Source organism: Aulonocara sp. 'chitande type north' Nkhata Bay, linkage group LG14, assembly GCF_057382095.1.
Source record: "Aulonocara sp. 'chitande type north' Nkhata Bay isolate Kocher_YH1m ecotype deep benthic linkage group LG14, A_spYH_male_GT1.1, whole genome shotgun sequence".
NCBI lineage: Eukaryota > Metazoa > Chordata > Actinopteri > Cichliformes > Cichlidae > Aulonocara > Aulonocara sp. 'chitande type north' Nkhata Bay.
In genome coordinates, this window is record NC_141357.1 from 39,071,178 (window position 1) to 39,084,432 (window position 13,255).

The following is a 13,255-nucleotide window of genomic DNA, read 5'->3' on the forward strand; positions in this document are numbered from 1 at the left end:
GTGAAATGTTTATGCAGATCTACATTTTCAGTAACTCTGGAACGATCAGACAAACTAAAGTTTCCACGTCTCCTTCGTGGCAGAGCTAAAAGTACCCGTGTACGTGTGGATGTAAGCTGAACCTTGAGCTGCAGTCCTTGAGTCTTTTTGTCTGTCCCCTGTCAGACCTATCAGAGGCCATCCTGCAGTCAATGCAGCGGAGCCGCCGCCTCCTCTTGGTTCTCAGCCCAAACTTCCTGGCAGAAAAGAGCTTCAGTCTCCTGGAGTGTCGTCTCGGTCTGTACCTCGAGAATAGTCTCCGAGCCTCTATTATCGCTGTGGTTTACCGCTCAGTCAGCAAACTGGCCTGCGTGGAGGTCCCTCAGCTCCGTCAGGCCACCATCACCACCGTCACATGGCGAGGAACCCGATCTGAACCGCGGCGCTCTCGCTTCTGGCTCAGGCTGAGGCTGGCACTGCCCGTCCGCCCACTCGCTCTGGGCAGGAGGTTGATCGACAGCACATCATCGCACTCAGACCTGGCTGCCATGGCCCTGCAGAGGGCTCAACGGATCCAGAGCCAGAGCGACAGAACCAATCAGGGCCACCGAAACGGGCGTACCAATGTTAGCCGCAGAGACAGGCGGACGCGGCCCAGAGGGGTCATAAATATGGAGGAGGGGCCACAGCACAGCAGGAGTTGCTCAGGGTGCGCTGGGTTTATGGGCAATGTAGAGGGGGCAGGGGTGGAGCTTACAGTAGAGACACAAACACAGCAGGAACCATGCGATAGGACAGAAGTTCGTTCAGACCCGGTCCCAGAAACACACCCCAACCCAGTTCCTAACTCCGCCCATGATGCTCACTGCTCTCCTAACCCCACCCTCATACACCACCTAGATTCTGACTCCGCCCTCACTATCAGTCCGGAGAACAAAATGGGGAAACACAACCAGCAGCAGGCGGTGAGCAGTTCAAGGACGTCTGAGGAAGTTCTTCCATCGTAGAGGGAAAAGGGGTGGAGCTTGTGGTGAAAATGGCACCAACTCCACCCTTTGATAAAGACCTTTATTTCTAACTCAAAGGAGATGCTGCATTCAAATGACGTCAGGAAAATACAAGTGTTTGGGAGGTCAGAAGAAACATTAAGATGGGTTTGTCCTGAGGGAGGCGATAGACAGCAAAGTCCAGGGGTAATTCAAATCTTTAGAGTTCATCCTCTGGAGAGCAGGAGATCCGTATATTTCAGGATGATCTAAATCAGCGGTCTCCAACCTTTTTTGCGCCACGGACCGGTTTATGCCCGACAATATTTTCACGGACCGGCCTTTAAGATAAATGCAACAAAATAAAACTAGTACCGGTACCGAAAAAAAGATTTATTCATATCACACGTGAAAAGACCCAGGAAAACCGAGTTAACGATAAAAACAATAACAAAATAATGCTGAAAACCGATAAAAACCCTGAAAACCATACATTTCACACCTGAGCCTCAACTCTCGCGCCCCGGTACCAAACGACTCATGGACCGGTACCGGGCCAAGGCCCGGGGGTTGGGGACCGCTGATCTAAATGGCAGATCTTGAAGGTTTCAGAACTTCTGCAATAGTACAAGAACTACGCTTATGAACAAAAGTACTGGGTCACATCTCCTAATTATTGAATTCAGGGGTTGTCAGTTTGAATTGAAGTAGGTGCTGTAACAGGAAACCATTGTTGCATCAAGTCCGACTTCCCTCCTAAATGTTTCACCACGCTTTCGGGGGTATTATTTCAAAGTGGAAGCTTTTAGGCACTCGGCCATGCAGTGACAGACTGTGTAAAGTAATTGAACGAGGTCTCGAGTGTTCGGGCGCACAGTTTGCAAAAGTCGCCGACGCTCTGTTGAGTCAAAGGCTGCAGCGCTCCAAAGTTCCTCTTGCATGGCCAAGCAGCTCTTACAGCTGTCTTACGTAGGTGGTCCCGTACTTTTGTCCATATTGAGGAAGTTAATACACCTTTTAATAAACCAGAGTATTGTTTCCCTTATTTGGTCTCTAGTAAAACTGCATCGAGGCCACAGAGAAACGCTGCCTTAAGGACAAACTCAGGGACAAAGTTTTCAGTGTCTTTCCTTAATTCACAAGATTTACAGCTCACAGTGAAAATATGAAACCAACACAACAAAACACTTTGAATCTTTAAGGCTTTTATACGAGAATCAACCTCAAAATTGAGCTGATGCTGAAGTGCCAAAATCTGCAGTTCCTCTAATGGCCTCTTGAGGCTCCAGCAGTGAGTCAGTCCCCACAGATGTTGAAATGTCTGATCTTACAGCAGAAATCAACGTGTTTACAAACTGTTTCGTTCTCTTTGGCTAACTCTCCTGTTTAAATGATCTTAAGGCTTAAAATTTGCATTGTTGGGGGTGTGGCCTCTTTGATTGACAGGTGGACAAAGGGGCTGCTGCTGCTACACCCACTGACGATAAATGACAAGAACATGAGAACAATCCAGGTTCATGTATCATGGATGAAAGTAGCTCATCAGCCCGCCACCACACGACAGGTGACGACACTAGCTGCTAACAAAATCACAGTTCACCTATAAAATAACTGGAAATGCCTTATTTTTATATATCTTACTTTAGTCTCTGTGTTTTCTAATAGAAAAGGAGTCCCTCGTTATTTATGTTGATTTCATAATGTTTCCACAGCCCCGTCTGTTTTCACCCGAGACCTTTAATCAGTGTTATCTCCTCTTGTAGCTTTGCTGTTTCTGCATGTCAGCGGCTGTTCTCAGATCAAACCCTGCTTTTCTTTGATGACTAATAAAGAGATGGCACTGCTCATCTTTACGTGGACAGACTGAACGTGCTTGTACGTGATGTGATACCATTTCTATAAAGAGACACTGGTTAATAAAAATCTATGTTGACGATGATAATTGTTTGGCATCTGAAATTTCTTTTAATTATTCATTTTTAGTGGATTGTGGAAAACGTGCTGAAACAGTTGAGGTGATTGTTTTTTCCACCTCTGATGGAGGAATGTGTTTCACCGTCAGATGTCTTGGCTCTTTGGGAGCACATGTTTAATGCTAATGATTATGAGCTTCTTCTGTGCTTTACTGACTGAGGCTCAGAAATAGTCACTGAGCAGCTAAAATGTAGTTGCAGGACTTTTATTTTGACATTCTCATCAAACGTCTTTTCTTAATCACTTTTCCTGACGCAGGTTCAAACATATTATGGCATGAAATGGAAAACACATTATCATTAATGAACATGTTGGTCCACAGCTATGAATTGTGGGATGTCATTAACTGCTTTCCTTTACAAAGGATCCTCCAGCGCATCCTTTGCTGATGTGATTAAGAAAGCACTTCTGGGTCATTTACACAACTTCCTAAACAAATCTGATCCGTTGACGGTAACAAGTGACTTCAGGTGGGAAAATCAGCAGAAACGTAAATGAGAGGCTAAATCAGCACAAACCAGCAGGTGTCGCTGTTCGACCACCAGCCTGAGTGTGGGAGTTCCTGTGTGTCCAGAGTTAGTACGCACAGTCTGCGTATCGCCTCTGTTTTCATGAGGTTTATATATTTATCAGGGCAGCACGCATGGATTAATAAAAAACCTGAATTCTTACTGTCAACTGTCACAACCCCCAGAAAGTCTTTCTACACATCACGTCCCGCCTAACTAAAAAGAGTGAAGTGGTTCCAAGAAATCTGTCAGTTATTAACATCTAAGAAGAAGCAAAAGAAATTAACCATGGCCAACAGAAGGCGCGCCAAAGTTACCAAAGAGAAGGGAAGCCACTCAGCTGGGAGATCTGAGCCTTCCCTCTGACATAAACCAACATCAGAGCCGAACCCAACAGGAACAGAGCCACGAGAAACTAAGGAAGTAACAGGAAAGTGAAGCAAACACAGGAAGGCTTGTTATTAATCTCTGGCTCCACAGAGTGTCTTTGTACTGTCTTCGTGCTCTCCCATTCCCTGTTGGTCACTGGGAATGTAGACAGGCCACATGCTTCTGCAGGAGGTTTCTTCCTGTTAAAAGGGAGTTTTTCCTTCCCACTGTTGCCAAAGTGCTTGCTCATAGGGGGTCATATGATTGTTGGGTTTTTCTCTGTATTACTGTAAGTTTGTTACAATGTAAAGTGACTTGAGTTGTTGTGTTTTGATGCTATGTAAATAAAATTGAATCAATTGGGCGAGATTAGGTGGCTGGTTTCAGGGAGTTTCAGTTATTGGTCTGCTGGCCTGCTCTTGTTTTGTCTTTTAATAAACTGCTCCTGAGAATTACTGGTTGTAGTCTGGTTTAACTTTTCATCTTGTGATTCCTTACTCTTAGAAATTATCACCAAAGTACAAATGTAAGCACAAACTTTACTGACACAACCGTCTCATTCACCGGAGAATAGCCCGACGTCCAGGGACCAGGATGTGAGTGTATCCGTCCTGCGGTCCAGCTCCTCTCCTGGTGATTAGGTGAGCTCGACCTTCGTCCAGCAGGTATCTACCAAACTGCACAAACACGCTGTTTCCTCACTGCACAGGGGAGGCTTTGGCAGTTCACACGCCACCTTCAGCTGAGACACAAACCGCTGAACCCCGTCAGAGACGTATGAGCCAGAGACCAGTGACATTAGCTGTTTTTGAACTGCTGCAGTTGTTTTCTAATTAATTAATGTTTAAGTGGCGTCTTTGGCCGAAGCCCTGAAACACAAAAAACCTGAGCGTTAAATTTAAATCATCCATCATCTCCTGCTGTGTGCACGCAGAGATCAATAGCAGCTCATTGATGGTGTTCGACAGCTCGTCTGCAGAGAGCAGCAAACGCACCTCCGTGTATTTTAACAATGATTTGTGGCACAGTCTCACAGAAATGTGTTCCAGGAAACAGCGGCGTGAGAATCTATGCTCCGCCCAAAACAGCCAACAACACAGTCACAAGCAAACAGTTGGACTGGTGCTGCTTCACTGTCTGTCAGAACAATGCAGGTATGCTGCAGGGGGGCGACTGCTCCGCCTCCTCGCTGTGACAGCGACGCTGTGTGGACTATGAAGTATGATCATTTCATGCTACAGTATTTAAGTATTTGCAGTTACTAAACCTTCACATTCATAGACAGCAGCAGAAAGGCCGATGACTATAACAAACAGGCTCTATTCCAGGTCACTTCCACTAACAAACAGGGTGTTTCCACACGAAGAAACTTCCGTATCTCCGTCTCTTTTCTTTGCTTATCTCAGCAGCTGTTAAACCAATCCACTTCAAACTCGCTGGCTGTGTTTGGGGGGCTCTGATGAAGAGTAGTGCTGAGGTACTCTGGATAAGTGGTTGTCATACTTTGGCTGCTTCCCGCTCCGGTCCATGAGTAGGGGAAGGAACAGCCGTGACATTAATGCATTCACAGGCCTCTTAACTCTAATTTTAATCATTTTAACAAAGTGTCAAAGCCTAACTTACCTAAACTTAAATTTTACTCCCAAACCCCTAAAAGAGTCTGATGAGCTAAAAGCCCAGTGCAGTGTTCCTGCTACCGCGGTCTCAGACTAAAGCCTGAAATAATGGCGTGACTGTGACTGGTTGTATTAGCAGAGGGATTAGCTGGAGATATGCTCTATGAGCGCCACTGAGCATCACTGTCACCATGACCTTTACCCGCTCCTCTCATCTGTCTCTACCTGTCGCTCTTTACTCTGCTCGCACTAATAAAGCAGAAATGGCTTTTAAAGAAAAACAGGCTCATCAGCGTTTATTAATGCGAGCCGCTGCTCAGTCAGACCCTCTCGTCCCTGCCAGCAGGACGCCGCCGCAGCAGCAGGACATCGATTAAAAGTTTAGTTAGAGGAGTTTCCTCTGGCAGCGTCACAGATCCTCTGCATGCATGTTGGATTTATAAAAGATGAGCACGACAGCTGAACGCTGCAGTCTTCAAACTTTATTTACAGCTGCGCGTTAGCCTGAATAAACATGCATCAGAGCCCCCGGCAGCCCCGACAGAGGAAAGTTTCACCATCACGTCACTCGCCGCTTTGAACCCTTTTGACTGCTGCCATGTTGGTTTGTGGGAGCCATACATCACCGTATTTACAGTGGAACGCTATCTAGCTTCTATGGCTGCAACAAACTGGAGCTCTGACGTCTTGGACAGTTTATCAGAGGAACTGACCAAACAGCCGTCACATCATTGGTCAGATACAGAAGAAACACAATCAGTTCTTTTATAGCTGACGTGCTAAGGACAGGTGGAGGAAAGTGTAAAGGAAACAGAGCTGCACACACCCCATCAACCCCCCAACCACAGCGTTACCAGCTTAGATATTTATGTGTAATCCAGTCTGATGTTCCCAGTGTGGACTGGTTCAACTGGTTATTAATTACAGTGTGTGTGTGTTGCCTACTGTACCAAAGGTCGTCTCTGCAAATTTACATTCAATGCACGCTTGCAACACGCGACCGCCGTTATTTGATCCACCATTGACTGAAAATTCCTTCGCCCGCCTCCTCGACCTCCTCCGCCGCATTTCTTTTCACTTTGACTTTGATCAGTTTACTCTGATTTTCTCTGGAAACACGGAAACACGAAGACACGAATATACAGTCAGATGATCAAATAAGTACTTCAGGGCCTAACGTGCCAGTTTTGATATATCCGGATGTGGCGTTAGATGCTTGTATTGACTTCTGTCTCCTTACTTTTGCACAGTTGCTTCACTTCCGCAATGTTTTTAGTCCATATCGAATCCTCGTTCATCTTTCCTGAGCTTTGATCAGACCATAACTCTCGGTGTCCACTTTCGTCTTCCAGTCCTCTGTGACAGGAAGCAGAATTCAGAGCTGACTCCTCGAACCACAGCGGTGTGCTTGGATCCTCTGTAACGTCACTCTGTGGTGGTGGAAGAACTCGGACTGTTTGACATCATGAAATGACAAGAATAAAAATTAAGGGTTGTTCGATCGTTAACCTGTTACAGCTGAAGCAGGGGAAGCTGATGGACATTTACAGGTTTTTTCAGCATCTTTATGTATACAGCACACTCACACCAGCTCCATAAAATAAGCTAATGTCCTCTGACATCAATGACTTGTAGGTGACAGGTTTGTCCCCGTCCAGCAGACACTTGCCCTCCAGCCCTTCCTCCTGGATCCAGGGCGGGGCCCCAGTCGCCCTGGCCTGGGCAGGGTGAACTGGTCCTTTGATTTTGTAATCATCAGAGAGGTTTTCTGATCTCACTGATTTTCCCTGATCAGTGATAGGGCTCACTGATAGGCACCCAAACCACTCCACTGCTATAAGCTCTCTGCCCTCAGCCTGCAGTCACAAGCTGTGAGCAGTGACTGAAAGAATGAAAGTGGATGAAATCAGTGGAAACGAGCTTCTTCACAAGGGCTCTCAGAGAGGGAGAGGGCCTTGATCATTTAGCAGGGACTCGGGGTTAGCATCTGACCAGGGTGCCTCCTGGACAAGATGTTTTGGGCGTGTACAGCTGGGAGGACAAGCGCCCGGTGGACCAGAGACCAGGGGTAGAGATTATGTTTCTGGGTTTGTTTGGGAGTCCTTGGAAGAGCTGGAGGAAGTGAACAGGAAGGGGACGTCTGGGCATCTCCACTCAGACTGACCCCCGACCTGGATGAGACGGAGAAACCTGTCATTTCCACAGTAAGCCAACATGGAGGCTGTTAGCCAGTTAGCTACAGAGCGTGGATCTGGCAGCTCCATGGATGGTAGCTCACGGGGACCTTTAACCTTTTGTCCAAATACGATTCAGTGATGGTTCCACCTCATTGTCTGTCTGTGTGTGTGTGTGTGTGTGTGTGTGTGTGTGTGTGTGTGTGTGTGGTGACAGTGAGTTAATTGTTGAGCAGAAGACAGTTGGTGTGTAGTTACTTATCATCACACAGAATGCCATTAGGACTCATCAACCATTAAACTCAGCGCGCGTGCACACACACACACACACACACACACACACACACACACACACACACACACACACTCATCTATATTTAATATGCTGATTTCTGTTCCTTAACACAAATTTTACCATTTTGCACTTTTTCAGATTGTCTCATATCGATTTTCCTCTTACTTTGGTTTTTATTTATTAATTATTATTAATATAAATAAGAGTGAGAGAGTCACAGTGTCTCTGCTCAGGTGTTACAATAAAGTTAGGCATCCATGCAAAACAGGATTATCTCTTATTAAATCCATCAGCTACAGATTATAAACCCATGATAAACCAATGAAAACGCTCGCTGTGCACCAACAGAGGCGACTGTGAAGTCTTAATTTTCATTTCTATTTTTTCATCTATTTTCTCCTGGCTGGCTGTTTGATCCTCGGCGTGTCCACTCGCCCTTCACTTCCTCATTGTTCTCTAAACGCACATTAACCCGACGCAGCGGCAGGACTCTCATCACATCTCATCAGGTTTTCTCTCTCACTGATCACTCCATCCAGAGGTCAGAGGTCAGCATCATCCATACACTTATACATGACGCATTACCTAAAAGCAATTAGCGCGACAACACGGCGGGTGCTCGGTCAGTCTGTCACCGTGTGTGTGTGTGTGTGTGTGTGTGTGTGTGTGTGTGTGTGTGTGTGTGTGTGCAGTCCTGACTGTGAAGCTCCCTCATCAATCAGCTAATTACTGTTAGAGAAGAATCGATATCGTTTAAACACACACACACAGTCCAGAGCAGTGTGTGCAGGCGTTCTTTATCTCGCCACTCTTCCTTCATTAATTGTTGTGTTTAAACAGGAGGTTAACGTCGCCTGCAGATTCATATTCCAAATGAATTTCTAATTAAAAGTCTCTCTGTTATTCTTATGGCACTCATACACTGAATCGTGTTGTTCTTGTGTGCATGCAGCGCTGTGCATCAGCAGGAAACTGGGACTGTCCTTCACTTTTAGCCTGGATGTACAGCTCTGGCTCTGCTCTGGTTTTATGTATCTGAACATAACTGTAGTTAGCAGGTCTTTAAATCAGGTGAATAAAAATGCACTAAAACACATGAGATACTACACTGTGTCATTATCTGTTTAACATAAACTGAGGCAAAATGCTGAAACACTGTGAAACACTGGCTGCAGCTCCGGAGGTCGTCTGCTAATCAGGAGGTTCGATCCCTGGCTGCTCCTCAGGCCAGATACTGAACACAGAGTTCCTCTCCGTGTGTGCACAAAGCTGCAGTCTTCCCAGGAGTGGACGTCCAACCCTGAGTTCAGACCGTGCAGGCCTCAGTTCGCATGTTAAAGGTTAAAGTTCATTACAGTAATATTAGACAAAGACTGAACACGTAAGGCTGTGTGACCTGACTGATGCTTCAGAGACTTTGAAAAGGTTCTTCGTGCCTTTATTTCATCGCAGCTTAACTGATGTAAAGCACTTGTTCAGGTGTCAGTGTGTAGTTGTAGCTGCTGCAGCTCAGTGGCTCAGTGACGCTGAGTGTTGCTGCGGAGGGCAGGTGGAGGTTTAGTGGGTGTAGAAGATGAAAAACCCCAGAAACCTGAGCTCAGGTCCTCCGTCCAGAAACTGAAACAAGTGGCGAGCTGAGAAAGCTTACCTGTGTGAAATGTGTCGACTCATTAGCTGCAGCAATCTGAGGCGAGCCAAGCTGTCGGGTTGTTTCCCGGGTAAGCCGGCGTGGATCGAGTTTCAGCCGGCCGCCCTCTTTAATGACCCCTCTCCCTGGCCGACACTCAGAGTCTGTGATCCAGAGCGACCCTCCTTTCACATTCCTGCCAGATTCCGGGTCCCTCCAGCCCTAAAAGAGCCTCCAATCTGTCGGACATCTGCAGCCGGTCTTAACCTTCTCATTAGAGATACCCTCCTCGGTCGGCCCGCCACGGACACTGCTCGCTCCCATCTTTCCCTCGGTCCTGCTTCGCTCTCAGGGGACCCGTGGCAGGGCCAGGACCCCATGTTGAGAACCCCCAGGGAGAAAGTAAAACCCATCATCTTTACCTGCGTGGGCGGATCGGGGTGGAGGAGGATGTGAGGGGGGCGTCTCTGGGGAGTCGCAGGCCTCCTTTTGTTCCTGAGAAGAGAGGGAGGTGAGGGCGAGGAGGAGGACGGTCAGACTGGTTTAACTGGTAACAGACGAAGAGCAAACTCACAAAACTTTAATTCTTAGCGTGCCTCGAATCAGAAAGCTTCCTGAAAACTCATCACACCTGCTACATCTGAATACAGCATCACTCCAATGTTTTTAGTGTTTCCAGGAGTGCAGGAGACGCCCGCGTGACCAAAAGTATGTGGACACCCTCTGCTGTCCTTTCAGGTCTGCATGTGATGAGGCTCTGCTGTCCTCAACACAGGACAGGGAAGTTTGGATTCAGGAGACAGACACTATCTCTACTTTCAAGATTAGGCCTCAAACTTTCCTTTTGGTAAAGCATATCCGGTTGTTCAGTCTGACGTCACTAGCCGTGTCTGGGTCTAAACTCTGCTGCAGGTCCATATATCAAACGATCACTATGGCATTACTGAGAGTTAAAAACTGTCTAAAGTCTTTCATCTTTAATAAAATGATCAGCGTTCTGCTCTACCAGGTGTAACAATTGAGTTTAACATCCAGGCATCCATGAAAACTGAATTTATGACATTTAACGGAGTTAGAAGTTAGCAGGGAGTTAGCTCGCTAGCTTCTATCTAAATACAATATAGCATGTCCTGACTGCGGGGTTTTGGAAACAAATTAAAACGTACAGCTTTCTTATCACTTCCAGCATAAATGAAGACAGAAAACTAAACAGCAGTGACATTTGTAGGGTTACTGAAGTTGGGCTAGCTGCTATATAATGATGTGCTACGTGACCGCTAGCGACACAGCTATGTTAGCATAATATAAACAAGCTAACTTTTTTTCCACTCGATAAAAGTTAACGTGAGTGTTCTCGGTGGTCAGGAACAAATGTAATCGCATGGCAGGATGCTGTAAAAGGACCAAACTTCAGCCAGGAGAACAACTGAGATAATCCATCCACAATACGAGGTTAGTCATTCATATACTGCTGCATGGGCTGGGCTGTAGTTACATCCTAAGGTTTTAAAAACTGAGCTTAAATAAATGATTAGCGGAAATAAAAGCCAAGGGAGGTCAACAGTGATCACTGACTGTTTTAGGAGCTTTTTGAGATCAAATAGAAGAAAATACAAAACATTAAACATGTTAACAACACAAAAGCCATATTAAACGCAGACTACTTTAGGCCCGGAAGTAGGATTCGTCACGTCATCACTTAACGACCGGATAGTTAGAGCTGGAGCAGGTGACCCTGAATCCTCCCTTAGTTATGCTGCAATAGACTTAGGCTGCTTATTCCCATGATGCACTGGGTGTTTCTTCTTCACTCACTATGTGTTAGTAGACTTCTCTTGTTATTAATCTCTGGCTGTATCCCAATTCAGGGTCTGCAGCCTCAAGATCCTCAAGGGCCGCGTACTTAAAGACCGCTAAGGCCGGAAGTGCAAGGCTTGTGAAATGGGATGGTCTAGCCTCCGTTGCGCTGCCCAGGTTGCCTAGCAACCATGATACTAACAGCTGGAAACGTGTCATACAGCTTTGTTTGACAGAAATGAAGGAGAAAATCGTTTGTTCATTTGTTTGTTTGTTTCTACATGAGCTTTGATCATTCTCTGTAAGATTAAGCTCAGCTATTGAACGGCGTATATTTTAAAGTAAAGGCTTTAAAACCAAGTTAGTACAAACGTCACTGATGTCACATGACTTTGCCAACATGTGGCCAACAGTAATGTTTTAATGTTCTTAGTTATTAAACATTTGCACATAAATAAGTGACATAATATTCAGCACTTAGTTTACTAAGTTACTCTTTGGGCGCCCCTCATCCGCCGTTTTTTTTCGGCAAAATTATCCACATCCACCGCCGCGCTATGCATTCTAGGATATGTTGGGCCACGAAGTCTGCACCGCCACAGCCTTAAAGTTCAGGGAAATGAAGGACGCATTTGAGGGCTGCATTTCGAGCAGCCTTCGAATTGGGACAGCCTTCGTCGCGTCGCTGTGACGTAATCGGCCTTAAAATGCGGCCTTTAAGGCTGCAGACCCTGAATTGGGATACAGCCCCTGTCTCTCTTCCACAGCATGTCTTTATCCTGTCTTCCTTCTCTCACCCCAACCAATCACAGCAGATGGCCCCGCCCCTCCCTGAGCCTGGTTCTGCTGGAGGTTTCTTCCTGTTAAAAGGGAGTTTTTCCTTCCCACTGTCGCCAAAGTGTTTGCTCATAGGGGGTCATATGATTGTTGGTTTTTTCTCTGTTTGTATTATTGTAGGGTTATAGTATAAAACGCCTTGAGGTGACTGTTGTTGTGAGTTGGTGTATAAATAAAACTGAATTGAATTGAAAGGCAGGCGTCTCTCGGTGGTTGTCTGGGTGAAAACAGCTTGTGGAGTGTCTCAGTGAACAAACTCTTGGACAGATAATCTCTGAGATTTGAACCTCTAAAGTGTCCACGTCTTTGGTTCGGAACCAAACACCTCCAAGGAAATGAGCTTTTGTGGCGACTGAGCTAATGTCAGCTGATGTTGGGGTCAGACTACGCTATGGGCCAAATCTGTGCCCTGACATCCTAAATGGAAAAATAAAGCTCATAAAAAGCTTTAGTTTGGCCCACACACCTTCTAATAAATAACTGTGTTTGCTGTTTGACATGTTTGACATTTAGAGTCCAACACTTAGAAATGAAGCACATTTTATTTTTACGTTGGATAATGCTTTCACATGTAAACATATCTGATAGTTTAAACCATGGGTTAAGAAAATGTTTTTCCAAATAATATGAAAACAATTTCATGTTAATTGGACTCACATGTAGGCAGACGGTGTTATCAGACACATTTTTATAGATATGGTAGAAAAATGAGATTTTAAAGTAAAACTTTGCATTTGAAAACAAAACAGCTACATGATAACATAAACAACAACAGCTTTGGGCACATTTGAATCAATTGTAATTTCAGCGATCATTGAAAAACTTTTGCTGAATTTATTGGTAGAATGTTCCTAAAAACACACCAGTATGGAAAACATGTGAAATATGGTTAACACCATCCACTGTGAACCATAAAAACGAACTTTTTCTGTTGTTTTTTTAAACCCCAAGTTTAAAACAGCAGTGATTTGTTTTAGTGATCATTTAAAGCTGACTCAGAAAGTGAATCAGACCCCAATGACTCTTATGTTAAACACTGCGAGAAGGTTGGAGGGATGATGGCAATCGTCATAATTAGTGTTTGAACTTGGT

General features: G+C 45.5%; 1 protein-coding gene and 1 long non-coding RNA gene across 4 annotated transcripts in view; one reads left to right on the top strand and one right to left on the bottom strand.

Moving 5' to 3' along the window:
• il1rap (interleukin 1 receptor accessory protein) overlaps positions 1-4,272 on the top strand; it is a 31,565-nt gene extending 27,293 nt beyond the window's left edge. Inside the window, exon 12 of the mRNA XM_086262510.1 lies at positions 166-4,272. Within this exon, the coding sequence (XP_086118636.1) occupies positions 166-986 (821 nt within the window). The 3' untranslated portion in view covers positions 987-4,272. The remainder of the gene's footprint in view (positions 1-165) is intronic.
• The window catches only part of LOC147315244 (uncharacterized), a 41,721-nt gene extending 30,245 nt beyond the window's left edge, over positions 1-11,476 (bottom strand). The window contains exons 1-5 of one of the 3 annotated variants that reach the window (XR_015124779.1): positions 11,345-11,476; positions 9,551-10,024; positions 6,674-6,886; positions 6,408-6,542; positions 4,337-4,559 (exon numbers count right to left, since the gene is read on the bottom strand). This is a non-coding gene — a long non-coding RNA (uncharacterized LOC147315244). Of the gene's footprint in view, positions 1-4,336; positions 4,687-6,407; positions 6,543-6,673; positions 6,887-9,550; positions 10,025-11,344 lie in introns of those variants that run through there. The other 2 variants (XR_015124777.1, XR_015124778.1) reach the window with 2 other exon arrangements.
• Between the last annotated feature and the right edge of the window lie 1,779 nt (positions 11,477-13,255).